A 27,259-nucleotide genomic window follows, 5' to 3' on the forward strand; every position below is an offset into this window, starting at 1 on the left:
CTCAGCTTCCTTATTTGATTTGAGTTGTCACTGGTTACGCCAAAAAAAAAATTATAGAAAATTTTTTAATGCGTTGATTTCAGTATTCTTTCTTACTTGGCAATTTGTGATGTTTCCTAACGTTCGGAATATTACTCAAGTAAATATACGTTTCCGTTACACGAATTACAAATTCCGAGGTCTCAATATGTTTCAATTGTACAAACATGTTAACCTGCATTATCAGTTCTTTAGTTGATAAATGTTCATTTTAAATCTTCGGTTCCGGCGAGTGGTAGCCCTGCCAAATGCGCAACCGTTGCTGCGTGCGGGCACTGTCCAACGATGACATTACTCGTCAGACGCACATAGCACGACCATTCTCGTTGCTGTAGATTCAGTCGAAGGTTGTGTGGGGTCCAAAACAGGAACGTGCCGGTGCAGGGAGAACGTTTGTCTGCAACATTTCTTGTGATCCACTGATAGGCCATTTCGCATTTCGTATTCGAGGAAGTCGCACGAACGTACAACTGTAAATTCAAATTTGAAGCGGGCCAGTAATTGTTTTGTATCACGTGAAACTATCGAGGGTGTGTCTGATGTGTGGAGGGAGATTTGGTCGTTTTCTTGTGTAAAAGTTGTTTGCCATATTTCCTGGCAGGAAAAGCGTGTGTTAGTGATTTCGTTGAAGAAGACTGTTAAATTAATTCTAAAGTGTTATAGGTAAGTACAACTTTTAAGTCAGAATTACATTTATAAGTGAAAATTAGAAATTCAATTCTGTGCACGCTTCCGGATCCAGAATGCCGGGAAATAATTTTACAGCATTCGTGTGAAGGAAACAAATAAATATTTCCTAGTTTCCTTTGTCTTGGAAGTGTGCATAACCAGTTTCCGATCAACGAAATTTATTTGTGTGCACGTTTATTTGAATAAATGGCTTTTTGACTAATTTAATGTACACCAATTTGTAACTACTCGCTCCGGGTTAATATGAAAAATTGTGTGGTCAAAGTATTCGGTAATGCTAATGCGAATTTGCTTTGTTTGGCTGTAGCGGTGCCACGAGCATTGCTGAATCATTAAACTGTTCTCTGGAATATGTTCAGATAACTAGGGTAGGCATGATATGTAGGAATGTTTGGCACAAACGAAACCGGTGTTCATACAAGACTAGTATTTTAAGTTGGTAGTGAAACGTGCTCAGGGGGAGAACATCGTAGTGACACGTTCGATCTGCCATCTGGAATGTGTAGTGCAGCTGTCTAGGGTGTTGGCCAGCATGCAACGTTGCCAGTTCGAAATGCCCTGACTAATTGGTTATTCCAAACTATGAATTGAAAAATAAAATGTGTCCACTAAAGATATATCTAAAATTGAAACTATGGTGTGGGTGGAAAAGAACGTGTGCATGGATTAAATTGCACTGCGCGAAGTCAATATGTTAGTATACCGGTTCTTGCCGTATTATTTTGCATTGTATTTACCGAACGCTTTGGAAGATATATTCATAAACAAATGCTCGCTTTTCACGGTCCAGGGGTTCAAGAACCGGTGTGTGAAAAGTGGGAGGATCCAAAATTATAATAGCTTTGTGACTGGTGAAATTGTCATGCTATTGGCAAGCCCAGAGGAATTGTTCTTATTTTTTTGGCGGATGAAATTTGTCTAAATCATTGCGGGGAAAAAAGTTACGTTAGCAGTGTTTGGAACTGTCATATTGTCTGAGGTCTGTAATTTGTTTGAACAGAGTTGTCTTCCACTTTTTAAGCAACAGCACAAAGAAAATGCGACATGGGTTGTCAGATTTCAGATATTTAAGGGGTTAATTGTTGATACTAATTATATTAATAAGTCTGTGCACAGAGAAAATAATTATCGCTATTCGTGCAAGTTGTTCGCAGCGAGATCTTTGAAAATATATATGCTGTTATTCCGAAAAACTGTTAATATGTAAAAAAAAAATCATTGAATGTTTTAAGATGTTTTTATTTTTTTCAATTTTTTTGTTGCACTTGTAGGATAGTTAGGGGATTTCCCATTTCCCCACGCGTACTTACGTTAATTAGTAAATTTTACTGTAAAGGGCCTGCGATTAGTGCAAACACGGTTTAAAATTGTGACAATTGGCAACCATGCGTGTGACTCAGGCGAGATGTCTGGGCTGCGGGCGTGGCTGGAGTGACAGCCATTGTGTGGTGTTTGATAGTAAGAGGAGGGAAATATGCGGCTGGTTACACATAGGAGGGAAGCTTTCGACAGAAGAATGTTAATAAAAAAACATTTACGTATTTTCGAAAAACCAGTGTCTTGCAAAAAGTGCACGTTTACAATATTAAAACTTCGGCAAATTACGTGCAGATTGTTGGGAGAACATTTCATAAGAATAAACTTAAATTTTATTTCATATGTCACAATGTCTTTAATTTGGGACAAGGCTTTCGCTTCGGGTGGTCAATATATTAAATCTTTTGGGGACAGCATCCTACTTTTTTTTGTCACATTGCCAGCGATCAAGATGGCCATGTGCTAACGGTAGTCCAACCAGCAAAAATAACTTGTTAATTCCAAAATATGAATTGCGGCTATCACGTACATGGATTTACGATGTTGAGTTCATACCAAATAATTATCTTATTGTTGCAAGATATCAGCAGATTTGTGGCGTTATGAATTGTGCGAAAATAAATTGAAAGAATCGTATTTGCGTGTTGAAGGAACTAGTGTCATTCTCCGGGAAAATTGACAGACACCGTGTGCGGGAAACTAGATAATAGTTGTTAAATCAAATTAAATATTAAGTTTTCCTACGTACACCAGTCCCATAACTAACCGACTATAGATTTATAAATGTAGTTGGCAACCTTTCATTCAGAAGAATACATTCTTTCAGCATTTTAGATTTTATTGAAATAAGTTTTCATGGCATTAGATGGCTATTGTGGAAAGTTTGCGACTTTTAAGGTAATTCCTGCTCTTTTCATGGCATTAGATTGCGATTGTGGAAATTTTGCTACTTTTTAAGGCAATTCCTGCTTTTTTTCGTGTTAACATTATGGAATTATTGTATATTGTCTCAGTTGACATATGTTTTAATTTCTCTAATATAATATGCTCCTACTTAGAAGAAACAAATTTGCAAAATCAAAACAATCTAGATACTGGACTTGCAAATTTAATGGCTAGAATGCTGCCACTGCTGAAAAAGTTTGTCAAATCCAAATAGTATCATCAAAAGTGCATAAAGTAACATGCCTTAAAATAATTATAATTTGGGCTTAAGTAATTTTGCTTGTGGGTAATATTTACCCAATTTTTATTATGGTAGAAAGCATGCATCCTGCTGGTTTAATTAATTCCATGGGTGATCTAACATGTCAAAGTATTGAACAGAATATTATTGTAGTTATTCATTCTTACCAGTTCTGTTTAATGCTATTTTAGGTAGAAATAGGAATCCATCATCCAATGTATATTGATAGTATTAGTGCTTCTTTACTGATGACTTAAAATAGTTCTGTGTTCAATGGAATAGTCACTTCTGTTATTCAAATCACTTTCTTAAGAAATTGATTGGCAAGGATTTTACAATTCCCCATGATTGCGGACAAATATTTCTTCTAACATCCTCTACATCCTGATGAAGTTTGTCAAATGAAATGGGTGAAGAAAATGGCTTTTCTTTTGTGAATTTGCAACTGGGGAAGTAGAGAGGGGGATTGAGGTTTTGCTGTGGTCGCAGCAGGCATATATTTACTAAAGGGTTGAGGGATAAGTAGCACTTTATTCTAACCATTATGTGAATCAGTGTCTTCGCTAGAATTGACAAGGAGAGTCCCCATTACACTGAACCCATACACACAAAGGCTCACACTAAGGTCATAAAATTTGGAGAAGACTCCCTTTTTTCATCAGAATGAATTTTTAGGTGGCATCATAATGAAACAAAAAACACATGCAGAAATTTAAATGCGCAATGTGCTTGCCATTACTTTCCTTTTGAATGTTTCCTGGCACACCAAACTTCAGAAAAAGATATTTAAGTTCTTTTTATTACCACAGGGAATAGTAGGATGCTTTTGTCACTACATGAAAATACATTTATATCCAAAGAGTATAGATGTAATCTAGAGTGGTCCCCACATGAAACCTATTGAACCTCTGTCCAACAGAAATAGGCAGGCAAAGAGCCAAAGCTCGATAGCAGCACATGTATATTGTGATGCAAAGCCTCAGCGATAACAAAAAAATAGTGTAATGATGTTGAACAGCTAAGCATAAAAATTTTGTAAAACCAAAGTGAGATCTGTGTAGTGGTAGTCTATCTCAATGGTTCTAGGTTCAAGTTGCATTCACGACTGGTTTTCAGAAGGTAGATGATGTAATATTTGATTTATTTTACTTAAGCGTGGAAGAACTTGGGAGAGATTCTGGGGTGGGAAGGAACAATGGACAAGTCTATCAAAACTTTTGAGTTTTATTTTAGGAAGGTTGAATACAAATGATGAACCAAACATCATTGTATATAATACAAAGCATTTTGAATATATCATGCAAATGGAGAAAAGAAACCTGTGGTAATTATATTTCCGTTTTTAGTTCTGGAATCAGCAGAGACATGTCTGAGCATCACAGGGAAAGAACAATCTGTGATATCCTCTTTGCATTATGACAAGCCTGAATTGAGTGTAAAGTTTGTACATTTGCCAAGTGAAGCGAGGTAAATCTCAGAATTTCAGCTGTATATCTTGAAACTTACGAATGTGGCAAAAATTTAGCCAGCTAAACAGATGAAGAGGTTCGAAAAATTCTAAATGGAAATTAATTATTCCAAGTTTCTAAAACAAAATTATTTCCCTTTATAAATGTGAACCTTTGTAATAAAATTTCACGAAATTTTGCACATCCCACAGTATTTTGCAAGGTGGTAGGTATACACGTAAATTAGATTTCTCTTATAATTTGTAAATCTGTATGTTCAGATGTGAGAGTGAACCATGGTACAGTGCAGGATTCTCAAAATTTAACAATTTTCCATTTGATTCTCTATTTTAATGTTTTATAGTTTGTTGCAGGTTATATTTGATAACGAAAATCTTTCACAAATGTTTGTCGGGTAGCAGATCCCATTGTACAGTTGACTAGTCTCTGGTTGCGCTCAAGAGCTATGTTGCCACATTAGATTTTTGGCAAGAGAAATTCAATTACAATTCCCTGATTATCAAACAGTCTAGGAAAAATGAAATGAAGGGCGAAGGGCAAGGGTAACATTAGTCATTATTGAGTTATTAAAAGCTATGCTGTAGATAAGTTGTTTTTGTGTTTACAAATTTTAGAAGGGCTCAGAGTCCAACAGAAATTGCTTGACGTGGCAATTACATGCTAAGTTGAAAGTTGGCTCTTTTTACTTTGTAACTCTGTACAAAAAATGTCACCATGTTTTACTCCAGAGCTCTTCAGATAGTTCATGCTCTCGTGTTGAAAATTGAAGCTACCACCAGGTTCCTAAATATGAGTTTTGCCTAGTTTAAAAAAATAGCAAACTGGTTGATTCCTGGTTGCCTCTCATATGATTTGTGAGTAGCAATGCAGTGTGACATGGCAGAAAAAAAAAACATGAGGTGGTTTTGGAGGGGGGAGGGAGGAAGCACATTTCCCACAGGTATTTCTTAAAGCAAGTGATTTCCCCCCCCCATTCATGCTCTGCTGCTTATTAGCCTACGAATGGTGGTGATGGTCCATAATGTTTTGAAGACAGCTACTTTCAAGCAACACCACCAAAATCATACACTTTCGGGCAACTGGTTTTGATTGAAACCATCAGTAGTAGCAGCAATTAGCATGTCATTTCTTGAAAAGTACAGATAATTCAGTCATGTCTTCACAACTTTTTCACAATGTGCAGCAATTAGGGGTCCAGTGGGAAATGCAATTTTCAGTGTTACAAAATTAGGATTTGAGATTTTGCACATTTTGTTGTTTTTTTATTAAAATTGGGGATGGGCATTACATGTTCTCAGTTGTATTTTATAGTGATTTTCTGTAAGGTGGGAACACTGCTTTTCTTATACATGATTATTTTTTCCCCCAAGAAGTGTCTGCTTATTTTCAATACAACTTTGCATGGCTGTAGGAATACCACTGCTACATAACATTATTTCGTTCCACTTTGGTCTATTGGGGCAACTACAGGGCATGCTGAATATGGATTTTGTGTAAATTTTTTCATTATTGGGAGGTACAATGTATAAGTTTCACCTCTGCTAGATGTCCTGTCATTCTGAGGGTAAAAGTTAATATCTCTGCAACAATTAGTTTTTGAGCTGCTTTTTTTTTTAAATTCACAGCTAGTTTGAAAAGCATGAACCTGAAAAGTTCTCAACTGTAGAGGATAACATGTAGGACAGGCTTTTGTTCACTGAAGTTTAATCCATAGCATGCTGGATGAACAATTGAACACCATGTCAGAAAAAAATTAAGGGAGTAGGAAAAATAACAATTAGGGCTGAGCCAATACCGATATCGGCTGATGTATCTGTAAGTATCGGCTCAATTTTTTGTCTCAGATACCAAAGATTGATTTTGCTTTACTTTGCTTTTTGTGCCACTTTTGGCTAATTTGCAAAGATGGGAATAAGTGGTGATATGATGAAACTGATGAATGTACACTCACAATCATCCATGCCCAGGCTCGGGATTCATACCTGGGACCCCTGGCATCGTAGCACGATGTGCTAACCACTCCTCAATGGGGGTCGGCGATGATACCGAAGATTTTTAGTGGCTAGAGTGGCCAAGAGAAACAACTCATTTGTCAAGATTTGTCCTTTTCAAAGGTTCGTTCACCCTTCCTTGTGACAGGTTGGGGTCCCGCACAAGAATGCCATGTACATTTCTGAAAATGATGCATCCTCCTGGGAAGCAGATGACAAGCTCAAGGGCAGGACTAAAGTGAAAGCGCTGTGCCCAAAAGTGACATTCAAGGCATGTAACTACCTGGTGGTCAATGCTATGTGGAAATAATAGAAACCATTCATTGCCAATTCTTGCTTGCAAACTTGTTGGTTAAGAACGTGACGTTTTCAAAACCAACATTATTATAATGCTAGGCTCATTCCTAAGCTCCTGGGAAAGGGATGAATGTCGCTTGCTGTGGGAGGGAGGGTTGTGGAATTTCTTCTTGTGCTCTTACCAGTCTGTGTGGCTACTGCTAGATGCTGACACTGCAGTGACTTGTTTTTATTGCAAATGGACAGCAGGACATGCACAGAGCTGCCAGATGAGCGTTAAATATATGTATTTGTGTATATTTTTCAGTCTTTTTCCTCCCTATCCAGGTTAATCCAAATGATAAGAATGTTGTTTATATTTGTATTTATTTTGCATTCCTTGTGAAAGCTGTATGCTATAAGCACTACATACTTTCATTTACACTACCACTTTCTGTGGCAGGGTCACTTATAATAATAATACAGATTCTTTCGGTGTATCTGCAATACTTTATCAATGCTTGCAACATTTCAAGAACTTTTTTTTTTGTGCATCCTCTGGGATGGAAAGAAGTTCACTTAAAATGTCACAATGTGTTGAGTTTTGTGACTCAGTAACTAGCCTTTGTTATTTTACTGAAATTAAAGAAGTATCTGTATCGGCAAATGGTGATATCGGCTCAGCCCTAATAACAATCTCTATGATAAAGGTTGTGTTGTTCAACATGTTAGTGTTTGAGAAAGAAAATTAGTTACTCCAGTTTGCACGTTTCGTTGAAAGATTCGGGACTTTTTCAAGGTGGGAAAACATCTTTATGGAGTGTCATAAAATCTCTGGGATTCTCATACAAAAAAATTAATGGACGCAAAATAAAGTAAAGTATGGAGGCATATGGGGATGTGGAGGTAGGGCTCCACACATTCTCGACCTCGACCTAGGCCATATTATGGAGGTGATGCAGTGATGTGGTTCACCAACCGCCTTTACCCTAGGTTTGCCATAGGTACTCATTTGGGCTGAGTCGACTCCAGAGCCGCTAGGGATATTTGATTGATTGATTCATTTGTTGTTTTAAGTCCACTTTATGCACGGGAAGGCTAATCGGGACTGGACCTACAGTTGGTGGGATCCGAACTACTGTGCCATGTGCCTCCACCGGGTATCGAACCATGGCCCCTTGATTACAAGGCGACGACGTTACCACTACGCCATCGGGGAGGCCTGCTAAGGATATTTGAAAGAGTTCCCCAAACCACCGTGGGTCTCCCACGTAAATGTCAGATGCCTCACCAACTGGAATTTATGCAATACAGTTGCGGTATAATTGAAAGATGGGCAGACTTTAATAGAGACTTCGTAAAGAAATGATTATTGAAAGTGTATATATTCAATATTTTCAGAATGGATTGAAAAGGTAACCTGTAAACAATGCTTGTTTCGTTAGTTCGTTCATGTTGTAAGGGAGATGGAAATGAAGAGAGAAAACAATAACGCATCCATCATTGTTATTCAGTTTTCCTCGAAAAACAATAACTCATTTCATCATTGTTGTTCCTTTTCATAACACCAGGGTGGCGACAGACCTGGAAAACCTGGAAAACCGGGAAAAGTCAGGGAATTTGAGGTGTCAAAAATAGTCAGGGAAATGTCAGGGAATTTCATCTTCATTAACCTTTTTTAAATTTAATTTAAAGATATTGTTATGGAACTCTGCACGGGAACAGAAAATTGTTATAACTCGGGCACTATGGGAGCAATCTACTTCAGATAAGTTTTGTTTTGCAGCTAAAATATCAGCGCATACAGCCGTGTACAATTCAGAACGCCGGACCGAGGAAGGGGGTTTGGGAGGCGCGACTCCCGAATTTTAATAGAAAAACAAAAAATCTGAAGTTTGCCCCCTCTTCTCCCACTATTTTGGGGAGAAGGCGTGAAATTTAGTATTATTTTCAAAGAATTGACATTTCTCAAGTGAATGAAACATGTTTCATGTTCTTTGGTGCCATACAAGTTGAATAATAAGCCAAAATGTGATTAATTTTTTTTACAAAAAATATGTAATTTGCATTTTTGGAGGAAAATTATTATAACTCTGGCCCTATGGGAGCAATCTACTTCGGATAAGTTTTGTTTTGCAGCTAAAACATCATAGCATGCAACCGTGTACAATTGAGAACGCCGGATCGAGGAAGGGTGTTTGGGGGGCGCGACCCTAGAATTTCAATAGAAAAACACAAAAATCTGAAGTTTGCCCCGTCTTCTCCCACTATTTTGGGAAGAAGGCGCGAACTTTAGTATTCTCTTCAAAGAATGGACATTTCTCAAGAGAATGAAACATGTTTCATGTTCTTGGGTGCCATACAAGTTGAATAATAAGTCAAAATGTGATTTTTTATTTTTACGAAAAATATGTAACTTGCATTTTTGGAAGAAAATTGTTATAATTCGGGCACTATGGGAGAAATCTACTTCAGATAAGTTTTGTTTTTCAGATAAAACATCATAGCATGCAACCGTGTACAATTCAGAACGCCGGACCGAGGAAGGGGGGCTGGGGGGCACGACCTCCGAATTGCAATGGAAAAAACAAAAATTTGGAGTTTGCCCCTACTTCCCCTGCTATTTTGGGGATAAGGTGCAAACCTTAGTATTCTCTTCAAAGAATGGACATGTCGAAAGAGAATGAAACATGTTTCATGTTCCTGGGTGCCATACAAGTTGAATAATGAGCCAAAATGTGAAAGTCTTCGGAAATGTGGCATGGATATGTTGCAGAGAAGGGGGAGGTTGGTCATCAATATGAATTTCCCAGGCTTGCTCTAGACCTGTGTCAGAGTTTCCACCCAAACTTAAGTGTTTGAAGGTCCAAAAAGCACATTCATTTCGTAATCAGCACCATTATACCATATGGTATCATCGGGCGAGTACGACCTTACACTGATGATACCATATGGTATCATCGGGGGAGTAAATATTACGTGGAAAATGCATTGAATTATATTTTTTTTCTTGTCCGTATGGGAGTAGTAAGAGGACTTGTCAACAGATGGAGGGGATAAGAGCAGGTGGCGCCGTCCGATAGTTGTCGGATGTCGTAGTAAGGCATTTTGTTGGGCAAACTGAAGGAACATGGAAACAAATAGGTTCCATTGATACATACGATTTTTGTCGAATATCGCCACCCGACAAAGTATCTCACTACAACATGCGACAGAAATTGCATGGACTGCAACATCCACCAAAAATCGAATGCATAAACAAGAAGAGCTTTAGACTGCAAATATGCTACTGGAATTTTATTACTCTTCTGGCTCACTTCACCTTATTTAATGTAGCAGTGCTTACGAAGGTTTTCTTTCATCGTCCTGACGTATTACTGGTTTTGCACAAGTTAACATACGTTTACAATGACATTGCACTATTCTTAGATATCAAGAAGAATCCAACCAAATGGAATATATATTGAATACTATCACGAAAAAGTGAAACATAAATCTGCATTAGTGAAAGTTATAAAAATTGGCAAGTGCATGCTCCCAACATCAAATTTACTGCAACACTGTAAATTCCTGTCTGTTTAAACTCATGAGAGATGGTCATTAATCTCTCACTGAGTAAGGTTAATGTCCAATATTATGAAATAAAATACTAATAATAGATACGTAAATATTTTAATATCATATTTACTCGAATCATTCAATCATAAAAGCAAATCACTTTCTTCAAGCATTGACTTTTCTCTGCCAGCCCTGCTAAATTTTCACTTGCCATCTACTGATTTATACGAGGGGTGGCCAGAAAGTAATTTCCAATTAGTAGGGACATTGATTTTTCGCAAACGCGAAAACTGTGAAAAATGGTAATTGCTGCGAAGTTATGTTTAGTGATGATGTCTGGACACATTTTTCGCCCGTTCGAAATAATGTGAATTTGGCATAAAATGTGAATTGTTGGCGTTTTTAGCGATTTTTTTTTTTAAAGAAATGACCTAAAACAACGAAAAATTCCATGAAATCCAACATTCTTGTCTTTTGTAGGCCATGTTTGTGTATGTAGAACATGCAAGGTTTCCAACATTTTACTCAAGAGTAAACTATAGAGTTATACGTACATGGAATAATTCCGACAGCCACATTAAATCATGTATTTCCCACGATTTTTTCAACTTAACAAGTGAAAGAAACATAATGCCAATTTTTGGTGCCATAATGTATCGGTATCTGTCACGTGAGATTGATTAATTTTAATTTTTTGGGTGCGTCGCCACTTATGGTCATTATGCACCCTTCAGTATATATACGGGGAAAATTCCATTATCTAAAATCCTTACCTTAAAATTAAAAAAGGGGTATGGAAAATAACTTTCCCGAAATAACTTTGAAGATATCAAACTCTCACGAAGAGGCGTAAGCCATTTGACTTACTTTGAAACAGTAGTTTAAAAACACCATGAAGGTATAATTTCAGATATTTGCCAGAAAATGCGCTAAAATGAAAACGTGAATTTTGGGGCAAATAACACCGTGTAGTAAAAAATAAAAAATAAGAAAATACACCAATTTTTTAAAAAATAACAAAATATCAAGGTCCTTACCGATTAGGCATAAATAAAACAAGAATATCAGTTGTAACTTATTGCATTAGTAACAGTGAGCCCTAACCTAATTTTTGGCATAATCACCACCGTCGTTCTGGCATTTGTCTTAGCACGGCACTAAATTTTGTATGCCCATGGTATATGTGTCTGACAGAAAAGACTGGAACTATCTCTACCGCAGTGTAGCTGTCAAATCCTTGCCCTGCCAGAAACCTCTTCAGTTAAACAAAGAGATGAAAGTCGGTACATGCAAGGCCAGGTCTGTACGGGGAGTGGTCCAATATCTCTCACCTGAAGTGATGCAAAGTACCCGTGTGTACTCAGCTGTATGGGGTTGTGCACATTCGATTGGCCTTCCGTGAATTGTCTGCACCATCGTCTGACCATACTATCATTCACGACGTCCGGTCTGCACACCTGACACGATTGCTGGTGGCTCTGTGCCAAATTCTGAGCGTGCAATGTAGGTTACATCGCAGTCGGTGGGAGACTGTATGAGAGCTGCAATCTTTAACCTAGAACTGTCCTAAAACGGCTGCATTGCAACTGTACCAGATGTGTAGCTCTCCGACCACTAGTGCTGCGTATAGGCACCTTTGGAGGAGCTTTTTTCAGGATGCCCCTCGTATATGAACTTTCAGAAGCTTTTATTATTAGTGTGTTCCTGTTTTAATGTGTGGTTAGCTAAATCAGGTACCTATACAATGCAATTCTATAAATTCCTTGTGTTCAATTTCTAATACCTACATACCCTTTTCGTCAGTATTAATGGTATAACTGCATATTGTCAGTTTCACACACTTTATTTTGTTAGATTCAGTTGTTTCACTTATATGCAAGAGTTAAGTTGTTTGCTTTACAGAGAAGAGAGAAGTAGCTTTATGCATTGAAAAATGAGTCCGCACTCATGGTTCTTGCAAGCAGAGGGTTCCAAACCTCAGTGGAAATATCAACATATAATACGGAGAATGTATAGCTAAGGAGACTGATAAATTACAAATTGTATTTCTTAATCAATCACTCTTCACTCTTATCTCATTTAGTCGTAACTTTAAAAATAATCAAGTATTTTATTTTAAACTTACTGCATATGAAAAATTCCGTAATCGTTCCCTAGCTTGTGAATTGTAATAATTTTTCAAATTCACTATTATGCAGTTTGAATTCAAATCATAGAGAATAGAGAAATTAAGTCAATTTCATAGAAGATAATATTGGTACTTAATAAAACCATACGTGGATCTGTGTGAGTTTATTATTTATATTTGCAAAAAAATCGATTTAGTTAACTTTGTAATTGTCAGGGAAAAATGTAAATTTTGTCCTGGAAAACCTGGAAAAGTCAGGGAATTTCATTTCTGCTTGTTTGTAGCCACCCTGTAACACGTTTTCCTCCGACACAACGTCAGACGGCTGCACTGCGTACCGTACCGCATGATATGGCAACACCGTGACATGTGTTCCTTCAGCTCTCAATACCAAACTAATTTTGCGGCAGGTATAGTAGGTGTTTTCCTGGTGCCTGATTTTCAGAGCTTTGAAGAAAAAATTTCAAGCACTGACCATAAGTCTTTTCTAACATTTTTAGCGAGTCAGCACACGAAATCCAGTTCGCAACACAAAATTTAAGGCAAACTCTTTGTTCAATAATCTCGTTCATTGTAAAACTCGTGATGCACTACTGAAGTGGACTGATTCAACCTGCTGCTGTAAACAAACTTGTTGAGACTGCGCTCATGTTTGGCATAGTAATTAAGTTCAGAGCTACAAACGTACGGAAAAAAATATTTTTTACAAATTCCCGGTACTTTTTTGACAGAAGGTATGTGAATCTTAACATGCTATTTGATGGCTCTGTGTGTCTGATCATTGTAAACTTGGTGTGGAATTGAACATCGTATCTTAACTTTATTATTTTTTTTATGCAAGAGAAAGACCTACATGGATGGTATATTCAGGGTAAATTTCCTTCACATTTTTGTGGCGAATTAAATCGGTACCTCACAAGATTTAACTTGACTAAAAAAAAAAAAAAAAACCTTTGCTTGGATTTAAATTCAGGAACTCTGAACTTCACAGTACTATTCAGTGTGTTCCTTGCACCGTCAGGCATTGAAGTGACATCTGAGGGTTTTTGAAGCATCATGCTGATCACCTTACAAGATATGTTTCAATATGGAAATAAGGATAGATGTTTAATGAGGAGCATCAGTTGCCAACTGATCTTGGTTGATTTCCCAACCTGAGGTGTCGTCAACTATTTTGCTTCATACTTTGGCACGCTGTGACATAAAAGTAAACATAATAGTTGAAAACCATTGAAATTATTGCTGATTCATCAAATTTAGTTTGATAAAGGGGGCATGGAAGAATTCTGCCTCCCAGTTTGCACATTTTATCTAAAAGTAACTTTCCAATCATCAGAAATTTTAAAACTATATACCGTAACCATGTACACTGTTAAATTTTATGTCATGTTAGCTAGAGTTCTTAAAGTAAATTTTGGGGCATTCTGCTTCCCAAATTAGTACCTTCTGTTTCAGTGCCTTTTCCCAACAAAATTTGTAGTAATTCTTAAATTTGCAACAGCTAAAAGACTTCTGGTTTCTATTTTTTTCCAGATAACAATGGGTGTGAAGCAGAGTAAAAGGTCTGTGGACATCACATCGACGCCAAAGAAAACTCCAGAAATTGGAGAAGATGGAAAGCTGGAGCATATTGATGAGGATAAGGCAGCCAATGGTGGCATGCAAGGGGACCATGTTCAGGTAAGCTTATTTTTGATATTCTTGGAATTTATGTACAGTGTGTGTCTAAATATGAAAGTTTAAACTGAACAGAGTGCAGAATTACTTGTTAAAGGTAGAATTTGCTGAACCAGGCACACCTATCTGATTGTATTAAGGCTGACACATCTATCTATGGCAAAGTTTGCCAAACTCTTTGATTGCAATTATATGGTGGTTGACTATGCACTGCAGGTGTTGCCAGTGATCACCCACACACGTCTGTTTGGGGGGGGGGGGGGGTGTAAATAAATTTTGCACAAAAATTACCATAAATCAGGCTTATGTGAAAATTTGGGATGGGGGTGTTGGGATGTGCAGATAAATTGTTTCGCAATATTGCCACTTCATACTAATGCACCCTCCCTCCATCCCCTCTCTCATAGGCAGAAGACAGTATTTGGAAAAGCAATAACAATCATCCAATACATCAGAATTATTCTCTTGTGCACAACTAAACCTTTACTTTACATTGATGTCACGTGCATACCAATAAAAATTATAATTTCAACAAATGATACAAGAGATATACCTCTGTGAAACTTTTACAACCCTTCGATGTAGTCACCAACATTGTGTACAACCATTGCCAGCAACGTGGAAGTCGTAGTATACCTGTAGCAGTGCCTATTCTGCTGATGGTTGGAATGGAGCGGTTTATTGCCTGTAGAATTTCTGAAACAGTTCAGAAGTGAATGCCCTTCATCTTAGGGATGCAATCAAAGCTGTCAGTCTGGGGTATGGTAGGCCACTTGCCAGCCCCATTGAGCTAACAAATCAGCCACAGGTTGCACTTCATGCACCCGAACATTGTCCTGCAAGATGATGGGAGGATTCAGCAGAAAGTGTTGGCCTCTTTTGCAACGCAGATTCAATGCACACCTCATGAAGACCTTGATGATACTGTCATGCTGTATGGCCGTGGGCACATTCAATCTCTATCAAACTCTGCTGTTCCTGCCTCAAAAACATTGTTGCGACTGCACAACTTTAGTTCACCAACTCCAACAATACTCTATTCCTCTCGTCACTGCGAATGGGCCCAGTGTTGGATGGAAGAGTTCATTTACTGGAAGATAGGTTAGGTATCAAACTAACTTGTGGTGTAAGCGAGAAGCACCAGTTCCATTTCATGGCATATACACAGCAGTGTTGCCACTATTAAATCTCCAACCCACATACATGCTGTCAGTCATGTCCATCTGCCTAAATGATCGGTTTCAGTAGCTACCATATTCCACTGTAGAATGCACCTTAGCCATATATTCAGTGGATGCTTTGAACCAACAATCCGTAGCTTAGGGCAACATACTCATATTGCCTTCCCTGACTGTACGGGACTGCAATCACTCTAAAGTGATTTCTGGATGTCTCATACTTGTAAAGATGTGAAGATTTTGAATTTTCCAGTGAAAGAATTTGCAAGTGTGTTTAGCAGGATGTAATTTTTTTATTGACTGATCCACCTATTAAATAGATTAACTTCATTACAAAATTTTAGATATTGACTTAAATAATTCATTCTACCCTTGGTAGTTTGCCATGCATTTTCAAATGTTGGCAGTAGCTCCATGGCTCCAGGAGTTTAACAATATCTGGTCTATGGCTAAGGGAAATTTCTGCCACATTGGTTCTGTGAACAAACAGAATTGGCATAATTTGTGGTTCTGTGAACAAACAGAATTGGCATAATTTGAGTGATTTGTAATTTTTTTTCTTTCTTTGCATCACTTTCCTATCACTTTTGGCTACTCACAAAAATGATGAATTATATACATAGGTGGAACTCCCTTTTGTGGGTCAGGTTTTGAATCTTCACAATCTTATTGTTGGATTAAAAATTATGGATACTAGAGTTTGAGCTGCCAATTTAAAATACCAGTGGAGTTCCATTATATTGACTATAATTTTTGTAGTGAGAACAAAGTGCTCTTTCCCCCCCAAACAACCGCTCTTTTGAAATTCTATGAATGCTGTGTAGCATCTATCAAGAATCCCTGGAACATTATCTCCACATCCGTTATAGGTTCTCTAACACACAGATCCTTTTTGTGGTCCTCTCAAGTCTGAAACCGAATGTTATGAGAAATCTGATACAACTTCTGAGCTGCCTCCCATATCACTTTTGACTTCACCTTCTACTCATTTTCATCTTGACCAAATGCTGGTACTTTCATTTTGTTTAAAGTTTTCTCAGTATTTCATATATCGCTAATCAAGTTTTCCCAGTATTTCATATATCGCTAAAACACTCAAAATTGGGTGGGTGATAACCAGGGTGATGAAATTCAGATAACAAGTTTGTGCACATTTGATATTTGGATCTTATAGATCAGGGGTTCCCAAACTTTTTCGTTTCACTGCACCCTTAGTGTTTACAAGATTTTCCCATGGTGCCAAAGTCAGAATGTAGGCCTATCTAGCATTTGCAATGTTTAGTTAGTGTGGTTAGGTTGCTTGCCTTATTTTAAAAAATAATCACATTTCAAATCCAGAAACATTTTACATGTAAAAAGTACTAAATAAGCACATATTTGGTATAAGTGTCATTATAGTGAAAATATTGGAACATTTCACGGTGCCCCTGTAATCTAGCCACGGCACCCCAGGGCACCGTGGCACACACTTTGGGAACTGCTGATATAGCTAATTAGATCAGAGAGATTATCCAAGTGGGAGATAATTTGATTGTGACAATATGTTGTTTGCAATATGAATTCTGGAAAATGAATAGCAATTTTACAATAGATATCTGCATAGCTGGCTCAGTGGAAACTTAGTTGCCACCACAGTTCCCAGGTTTGAGTTCCATCCTGGACATTGGTGTTCTTTGTGAGTGTTCCTTCATCAATTTCATGTAATCATCACTCATCCTCATTGTTGCAATTAGCCAAAGGTGGCAGAAAGGTGATGCTAAATAAACTAGACATCTTGATAGACAGGGCAGCTGAAAGTAGGGTGTGGGCCATATCCAGGCCACCCTAAATTTTCATGTGACATACCGTAATAGTTACAAGACTTCCATCTTTATTTTGGTGCTTTATATTTGGTGTAAGTGTAATATGGCGTTTCACCAATATACTTGCGTATTTACTTGTGTGCAATAATAAAAACTGACATCTCTGTTATACAGACTCAGTCACATAGATACTTAAAAATTCTGGTAGCATTTAGGCTTTCACAGAGGGCCACTATGGGCTCTTTACGCAATTATTGTGACTTCTTAGTGTTTTTACCTTTGGTGTTAACTAACAGATCTGAGTTTAATATCTGGTGAGAGCCCTCTAACTTTTGTTGACCCAGCACGAGGACAATTGAAAGCCAGAGAGCCCCAGCATTGTGGAATTCTTATGTGCAGACTATGCATCACCCAATGAAGAGACATTTCAGATGCAGATGTTTTGTAACTTGCAAACGTTCATCAGAGGTTTCACCAGATTACACTGGGAAGTCGTTATTTTGCACAAACCTGCAGAGCTGATGAACCTGATCAATGAACATGCTAATATATTTTAGAAAGTTGCTAAATTTTGCAAAGCCCAGATAAAATTATATGGATATACGATTATTCAGATCTGGATAAACATACTTTGAAGAACTAGTTATAACTCATAACATCCATATTCCTGCTGACCTCAAAGAGCCTGGAAAAGTCAGAATTTTGAAAATATGTCCAAAAAACTAGAAAATTCAGGAAAAATTGCATTATTTTTAGTACCAGACAGTACTCTCGAATAAAAAGAAAATCTACTTTTCTTTCATCAACCCCTTCCTATCTAGATCAACCACATGGGGAATCGAACTTGGTGTCGTAGCAGTTAGATGTCCTACAGACTAAATCACCGCAGTTCTCTGCCTCTATTCACACAATAATCCATAATTATTACAAGTATTACCTATTCTTTATCTATTTCTGTCTACTTTGTCATGTTATCGCGTTTCTGCCACTTTTGGCTAATCGCAATTATGAGTGATAATTGCATGAAATTGATGAACATGCATGCTTTATTGGACTCGGTGAAGCCTTGTGAAATTGGTAAACCCAACACGAAAACAGTTTATCTACAGTATAGTGGCCGCGGTGGCTCAGTTGGTAACGCGTGTGACTACCATGCTAAAGGTCCTGGGTTCGATCCCCGGCCATTAGAAAAGTTCCCGGATTTGAACTGGCCGGGGATCAAACCTAGGACCAACGTTGGAAGTGGCCCCGGCACCCACCCAGCATCGAATAACATGGTTACCTGGTGGAAACCCTGGGGGGTAAAGGCAGTCAGGGGCGTGATGCTGATCACATCACCCCTACTCACGACCGGATCAAGAAAGTGTGGGGCGTTACCCCCACACCCCCTATATGCCTTCATGGCATGGTGATAAGCACAGGGGAGCACTTTACTTTTTACTTTATAGCTTCTAATAACCTTTTTTCTTAATGAACTCAACCTGACCAAAATTTCACTTAACCACTTTTTATACCTGAACCCTTCATATAGTATTATTAGCAGATATTGTAATATCAAGACAATTTTGCTATTACAAATGATATAATTGACCAGTGTCAGAGAACCCTTCCCGAAATATATTTCTAGAGAAGTGCCTACGTCCAAGCCATGCCCCAGAAATAAAGTAAACCATATGATGAGTCAAATAATTTGTTGCAACTATTGGAAAATATTGACACCTCGTCATTTTCAAATGAATTTATCAAGGCAGAGGGAAATCTTGCTTCCACAGTGACATCACAAGTTTACAATCCCTGCCCTTCATGGAAAAGGGTCTGTTATGGTCAGACCTCTTCAAGTGGGGTAGGGGAATTTCTTCAGTCCTTGGTGTTGTATATGCATTTGTGCCTTATATTCATTAAGGGCCAGTTTTTCAATGTCCAGTTAAGGTTCATGTTAGCACGTAACTGGAAGTTAGTGAAAATTTTGGTTTTTCAATGTACAGTTAGCTCGTAACTGGAACTCTGGTGGTGATTATCTTTACTGGTAGCTCTTCTTGCAGTTACCAGCCTAATTGGAAGTTACGAAGCAACATGGATGCCTCGTGCAGCTATCAAAGTTCCACACTCGCAACTTCAATGTCAGATTAAACAAGATATGATTCATAAAACTTTCAAATTGGTACAGAAAAATACGTGTTTTGTTTGGCAGAGCTTACCAACGTCCATGCAAATATGGAAATTAAGCAGCATAGTTGCTAGAATTCGCGGGCAAGGTTGTGTTAGAGAATTTGTGGTCAGGATATCCGGTCTACTAGGCATGATAATCTCCAATCGGTAATTTGGTGTAGTTGTTTGCGACACCAGCTTTCGGAGCGTGTTGTGTTTTGTAATAAGAGTTCGAGTCCTGGTCATGGGTATTTTTTTTCATGTCAATTATTTATTACGTGTGTTGCATTCAATTCACACTTTATTGTTGAATGATCTTCTCGGATAAATATTACAGTAAATTTTAAAATTATTTTTAGAAGTTTAGAAAGCATGCTTACTATTAACATGTTGTTTTTTTGCTCAACAACATGCATAGAGAGGTTCAAAGCATGCAGTCAAATGTACAATATTTACATATTAATAATAATAATAGTGTTTATATCAACAAACCGTTATTATTAATGTCTCGACTTTCGAGTTCTTCACGTTTCTTCTACAAGAAAGTATCTGCGCTTGCGCCTCATAACATGATTTCCCCCACGTGGAATTGGCCTTTATTAGAAGAAAACCAAATTTGCAGTGCTGTCTTTAGTTAATTTATTTCGTAAGCATACAAAATGGATGCGCAGCCATTGTTCATATCCTTTCACAATGCTTGTAGTTCTACATTTAAACGCCAGGCTGTGTGCCAGTCGACGCGGTTTGAAACTATACTAACAGATGGCCCGCAGGTCGATTTCCTGTAATTTCCGTGCTTCAGAATTGCCAACACACTGTTTTGGAGAACGAACCATGGTTTAGTTAACTGGTAGTTACTTTCACATTGAAAAACCTGGTGCTGGTTAAGACTGGCTGTTATCTCCAACTGGCAGTTAGTTAACAGAAAGATTAACAGGACATTGAAAAACTGGCCCTAAACCTATTGAATTGTTAGTCATGATTACATTTAATAATTATTCACATTGCATGTGAAATCATTGAATGTACCTGTGAGCACGAAATAGGGCAGCAGCATACCCAGGGTTCTTATTTGGGAAGTTGGGGGGGGGGGGGGGTGAACTTTGAGCCTAATATATTCTTTAAGAAACACTTATAACAATTTCAGGTACAAAGGGTGTTCAGTATGCTCAGATACTCAACAAAACAAAATGTCAGAGATGAAAATGTTTATTTATCCCCTACCCTTTCAATGCACTTTGTCCATCACCTCTCCAAAGCTTTTAGGCCCTGTTGGAATAAATTTTCCTCCTGCTAAACCATGCATCGACAGCATTCATGATGGCATTGTAATCCGGAAAAGTCTGTCCATGGAGATGTTGCTTAAATTTTGGAAACTGGTGGAAGTAACTTGTGGCAAGGTTGGGTGAGTAGGGGGTGAGGGGTGCTCCACAGATTTAAATTCAGCAGCTTGAATGGCAACCATTGCAAAACCCAACCTGTAGAAAGGAATGTTGTCCTGATGCATCAGGACCTCACAGGGCAACATTTCCCCCTTGTGGCTTGCAATTTTGGCATTATGTCAGCCCAATTCTCGCCACTAGCGTTGGCTCCCTCTTGCAGGTAATCTAACAGCAGTAACCCCCTACCATCCAAGGCTACCGTTGCCATCATCTTTCTGGCTCTGGCTAATGGTTGAACACTATAAATTTCTTTGGGGTGAGGGAAAAGGTGTGTTTCCACAACATTGAGCTTTGTATGAATTCTTGGTCAGGGGTGTGGACCCATGATTCAAAATTTCATTGTACATTTAGCTGTTCTGCTTCTGATCAGAAGTCAAGTTTTGAGGGATCAGTCTTGTTGCAACTTCAGTCATACACAAATGTTTCATTAATATGTTATGATTGATAACCCTGCCTACTCTACTAAATACCTGACTGTGACTCGTCTGCCATCACCATGTCACACATTGGTCACCTGCATTGGCATCTTGTCAAAAGACTGCCACATTTGAACTCGTGGAGCAGATTGTCTTATAATTTGTACGAAGTCCCCATTAGTTTCTTTCGATTTTATAATTTTAAAGTGTTTGTACCTGCAAAGTACAATCTTTGCAATTTTCCATTTTCACCACCATCCTACAGATTCTCTAGTTTGACAACCTATGATATGTTAAACTGTAATGTAATTTTGCATGTAGTTGTCATACTTTCTAAGAATGTTAAACTTAGGTTGCTGCAAGTGGTGGGGGGTCTGTATTAGAGCATACAGAATGTCCCTTGTGCAAGTGCTGTTAAAAATTAACCAAACTTTTATAAAATTGAGAAAATGGTAATATTCACCAGCTATTTGGACATGTCTCCTTCAAAGTACTTCCCTCCACTGTGCACACACTGCTCCCAGAGTTTCTTCTAGAGTCGTTTTCACGTTCAGAAGACACAATGGGCTCTTATGGGCAATGCTTTTCTTATGGGAAATTACGAGCGCGATGTTGTCAAATTTCTGGATTTACAAATTTAGCTTAAGTAAAATCGGTACCTGCAGTTTTGCAGGAAATTTTGTAGAGAATACGATGGTGAACACAAAAAACTGGTAACTTGCTTACATAATTTTAGATAAATTAAAAACTCAAATTTTCTGTGAAAACACAATTTTTACATTGTTTTCATTCCTAACGTTGAAACATGCTGTAAAATTGAAGCTTTCATTATGAAAAAAATTGACACTGTTTTTTAATTGTCATAGGTGACGGTGGTACTCAGAATTTATCAATACTTTAAAGCATATTTGCATTAAAAAATATTCAAATAAAGTATGTGGAGATTTTTTATATTCGTGCAGTAGAAAATGTAGTCGCTGGCAATTTTTTGTTCTGTAATTCCAAGTAAAAACTTCCAGCGACAAAGTTGTGGAGAAAATAATGAAATTATTTTTTATAACCACTCAAAGGTTCCCAAAAATATTACTTCCATGCATTTGGAGTTCCTTTTTAACCCGAACCACGCGCGAAGTAAGGAGACGTTTTCTGACAGTGTTGAGCTGACTCAGTGCAGCGTTCCGGCTAATCACCACCAAGTTTTCCAGTTGTTATTTTATTTCCATTCAGTAAAAATATGAACTTCATGCAGTTTGTTATAATAGAATTGAAATTACTTAAATTTAATAATTGACAATTATTTCCAATGCTGCTGTTGTGAGCAACATTAGTGCTGTGGCAAATACACATTGTTTTCGTTTACATTACTGTGGACATTAATGAAGATCACCTTTCAGTTTCCAAGGTACACATAAATTCATAGACACCATATTAACCTTTGAAAGGCTTTCCAACACGTGACAAAATATGGGGCTTCAAGATAGAAATATGACATGCCTTGCTTGAGTCATTCAGGTCTTATCAGTTCACGTGGGCCATAACTCATTTGTTTGTTTGGGTAACCCATGTGCCAGGGTCCCCTTACTTGAGTGAGAGATCTGCTTTGGTCTGTTTAGACTTTTTCCCTCTCCCGAAAAAGTGTTTTCAGTTGTGTGAGCTCTTGGTGATTTTTACTTTTTTAAGTGATTTCTGAAGTGTCATATTCGTGCATTACACTCGGGTGTGTAGTGAGCGCAATGGATCATAGTAAAATGGGTAACTGTAACGTTCACAGTATAATATTAATGTTAATAACTACATATAATTATCATTATATATACAAAATATGTAACACCTTCATTGTGAAGGAAGGTCATCATTTCCCGGCAACATGAGCTAGCGCTGTATTGGCAACACTGTGCGGTTTCTCCATAAGCGCCATTGTCTCTTCTGAACGTGAAAACTACTCTAGTCCTGGAATGAGTTTTCTGCACGTGCTGGAACTCCATATTTCTAATGGCCTGTAGCTCTTGTAGCAAATTCTCCTTGATCTCTTCTATTGTCTGCTGATGCCAAATCAGGGAAGTAGGCTGGTTGTGGGGCAACAGGTGACTGGTGCATTACCAAAAACTGCAGGACAAAGATGAGAAGTGAGCACATGCATTATTGTGATGAAACATCCAGGACTAGTTCTGCCACATCTGGGGCCTAATGCGCTGCACCTTTTCTCGTAATCGTTGCATGATGTTAACATAGAATGCTGCAACTTCATGTACAGTGAGACTGCGGTTTGCACATATTAACTTCCCACACACTTTTCAAGAATGCTGCAACTTCATGTACAGTGAGACTGCGGTTTGCGCATATTAACTTCCCACACACTTTTCACATGGTGTTGCAGAGCAGGTTGTTTTATAGAGTATTCCAATGTTTTTCACAATACGTTCAAAGAGTTTTTAGAATATTGATGTTTTATCAGAGGGACCACCCCCGAATAAATACCTGTGGATGTTTACAGTGTTCTTCGTATTTGAGGTGGTAATATTTCCGCTGCAACTTTCCTCCCTACAATGTCTGTTGACACTCAAGCTGAAGTCTGATGATTCAAAGTTTAAATTTATAAGTGGCAACATTTGCAGGCAGGAACCACCCTTTGCAGAAAGGAACTCTGATTGGCACCATGTTGAAAACTGCCTCAAGAAGTAGTGCCACGACAGAACACTAAGCGCTCTGTTGCTATGGTGACATCCACTTTGAGGACACTCTAGACACCAGCACTGTCTGTCTGTCCTCTTCCAACAAATTTATGTGCAAACTTCACAGAGAGTTTGGTTTTTGTTTGAACAGACCTTGTACGTGTTAGTTTCCTTATTCCCTATTTTTATGTGCCAATTTGAGTGTCCAGAAAATGCTCCATGCATTGCACACTGCACTTCACGCCCAGTGTAGTGTTGCAGTAAGTAGCAGTGTTGGAGTGAGGAAACTACTTACGTTGAGAAGTAAAAAATTTTGAGAGAAGGCACTCCTTTTTATGGAGTCACCTTTTCTGCCATGGTAAGAATGCACTGTTACTTAAGAATCACAGATGACAGGAAGTTTCCCTTTCCTTGAACATGACCAATTAAGCCTCATACTTCACTTGCTTCCATCTTTCACCCCTGTCACAAGGCTACATTATTGCAGTCCCATGTATGTATAGCAGTCCATGCATATATAGGAGAGTGCTCTTTCATACATGTGGCAGGTTGACTAGGTGTGATGTAGAAAGCAGTGGGGATTGGATTTAAAAATGAAAAATTCAAATATTCTAAATTTGAAAGAAATAATTTGGATTAAAATTCATAATTTATTTTTCTTACTTTCAAATTTCTGCAGTTTTTCTCTAATTGTGACCGTGGGGTAGATGATGGTGAAATTAATAGTGAGATGGGGGAGGATATTCATGGCCTGGTTGGGAGTTGGGCCCATAACCATTGGTAGGTAGATGCGAGTGCCACTGAGGCTGCTATATTGGACAAAATGAAAGCTACACGTTAAGTTGATGCGAACTAGGAGGAATGATAATTATTTATACAGAATCATTTTTACACAGCATTATGAAAGTTGAAAGGTTGACTCGAAGACAATTTGTTCTCCAAAATAAGAAATATTTTCTACTACGAATTCAATGTATCAAAGGCTTTAATAATGTTCTAAATGCATTTTATGTTATTTGGATATGCTTATGCTTAAAAATGCTTATACCCACTTTCTTTGCTACTTGACACTACACAATACACTTCAGGAGGATATCTTGTTTCGGGAGTGTCAATCAGTTCAACCTAGCTATCAGAATCATTGTCGTGATTAGCGAAAAATAACAACCATTGCACTAAAATAATAAAAAAAATACAATAATGCAAAAATCAAGAGTGGCTACTTGCTGGGAATTCTTTGAATTCCAGGAATTAATGCATTAATTATTGGCTCTGATAACACTGCACATGAAGACATATTCTGTCCTTTAGATGAAATCATGTGATTTGGACTAAACAAAGGACACAGAATGGAAGTATGAAAACCATATGGTTCTATCACGTACCAATTTTATTGGACATCCTCTTAATGCATTGCTACAAGTAGGTGTGGAAGGCACATTACAATACACTGTACAGTAAGAAAACACAGTAACAATACCTACGAATATGACATTGTGGAGCATTTACGCTTGTATATATCTCCTGTGGTCTCCCTGATGATAGACCAACAAGAGGCAGCAAGCATACTGCCGTTCCAACCTCCACTGAAGCTGTGTTTCGAAAGCAGCAATGTCCTGGTGGAATTTTTCCCAGTGTTCATCACTGACTGCTCCCAGGTTTTGCAGGGAAAAGTCCACGTGAGAGTCCAGAAATTGTAATTTGAGGGACATGTGACAACAAACACCCCATGACATGAAATCGGTGCACCATGTCACGAAGAATGGCTCCATGATTTTGTGCTTACCCAGGGAATTAGAACACTCAAACTTGAATGCCTGCCATGCTGCCTCAAAGTGTAGAATCAAACACACCATCATGAAGAATGGCTCTAATTTGTGGGCCAATAAATACACCTTCCTTAACCTTTGCCTCACTTAAGCGTGGGAATTTCGTCCAGAGAACTTTGCCTTCTCGGTCTAGTGCTTTGACGAAGATTTTCATCATGGGGCAGAAATACTTTTTGATTGATTGAATTAAAAATTTTGGTTGCTTCGGCACGTGTGGCCATTTTGCACCCTTCAATATATGCAGGTAAATATCCCCTTACCTAAAATTCTTACTTAAAACATAAGTGGGTGTAAAAAGCACAAGTTTTTAGAGGAACCTGCACAAGACAAAAAACAATACATTAAAAAGTCGAATTAACTAAAAGCTTCCTCACAGACCAGCTCTTCTCAAAAAGCTAAAATCGTTTGATAAAACACTGTCGTCGTCTCCCAACAGGGATGACGAACACCTGGGAAGATTAAGTCTGCCTGAGGAAAGCAAAATCGGCACATTCAACAAGAATTTGTAGAATTCTTAAAACGACATTACAAATACGATAGACTGGAGGGACCAACCCTTGCAGCAAGTGACCATGGCTTAGACGGCTGTGTCCAATATGCAGTCGAATGAGAACTTCTTAACTAGAGACTGGCGAGGAATGCCATGCATCTATGGTGGGCTAAGTCGCGTGAAGCCTCTTCCTTGTTTCTGCATCCCACATTTTGGGGCTTCTCAATTGGATCTCATGATATGTTCTTGGTGCCAGAAATGTATGCCTGTCGTGGCGGCCAGTGCTTATGGACATAATGACCAGCTCTGTCCAGACTGTCCTCCTCGGAGGAAGCAACAGTATTTAGTGTAATCTTGTTGCATGCATCTTATTCTGTCATACCAATCTACAATTTAGAGCACACATTCTTTGTAACACAGGAGAAACACTTTCGGCTATTGTACCATACCTTTCTTATGTAACTTTGGAACTTTGTGTTCTTGGCTAAATGACACGTGATACACTGAAACAAATTACAGATTAGTTTGTCATGCACAAATACATTAGATACACACATTTTCATCTAAGAGGAAATTTTCATGTTGTGCAGTGTAATTATATGCAAATTCTACGTGAATTTTTCTCCATAGTCGTGAAAAATTGCAACTTTTATAAATCTAAATCCCATTGAATTTATACACATTTATTAATGCCCTGAGGCAAGTTTTTCACAGTTAAGCTTCTATTTTAATCGAGGAGGGAAAGGAAAAAGCTGAGTGAAAAATAAAACAGAATTCTCTCAATCCATTTGCTTTGCTAGTGTTCTTTGCAAAAAAAAATGTCGGAAAAGATTATATCAAGATATCTTGAAGTTGATTAGGTAAATTTGAGTTTGAAATTCTTATACAATTAACAATTTTTCGTACATTAATATATATTGTGACTTGTGTTTGTAGATGTATTTCAAGTCT

The 27,259-nt window shown here is 38.0% G+C and overlaps 1 protein-coding gene across 1 annotated transcript in view; it reads left to right on the forward strand.

Moving 5' to 3' along the window:
• Positions 1-319: 319 nt before the first annotated feature.
• LOC145985102 (uncharacterized) overlaps positions 320-27,259 on the forward strand; it is a 98,976-nt gene continuing 72,036 nt past the window's right edge. Inside the window, exons 1-2 of the mRNA XM_083118705.1 lie at positions 320-702; positions 14,188-14,334. Of these exons, the coding sequence (XP_082974831.1) occupies positions 14,194-14,334 (141 nt within the window). The 5' untranslated portion in view covers positions 320-702; positions 14,188-14,193. The remainder of the gene's footprint in view (positions 703-14,187; positions 14,335-27,259) is intronic.

The sequence above is a fragment of the Lepisma saccharinum genome, chromosome 3, assembly GCF_977018435.1.
Source record: "Lepisma saccharinum chromosome 3, izLepSacc3.1, whole genome shotgun sequence".
Taxonomy (NCBI): Eukaryota; Metazoa; Arthropoda; class Insecta; order Zygentoma; family Lepismatidae; genus Lepisma; species Lepisma saccharinum.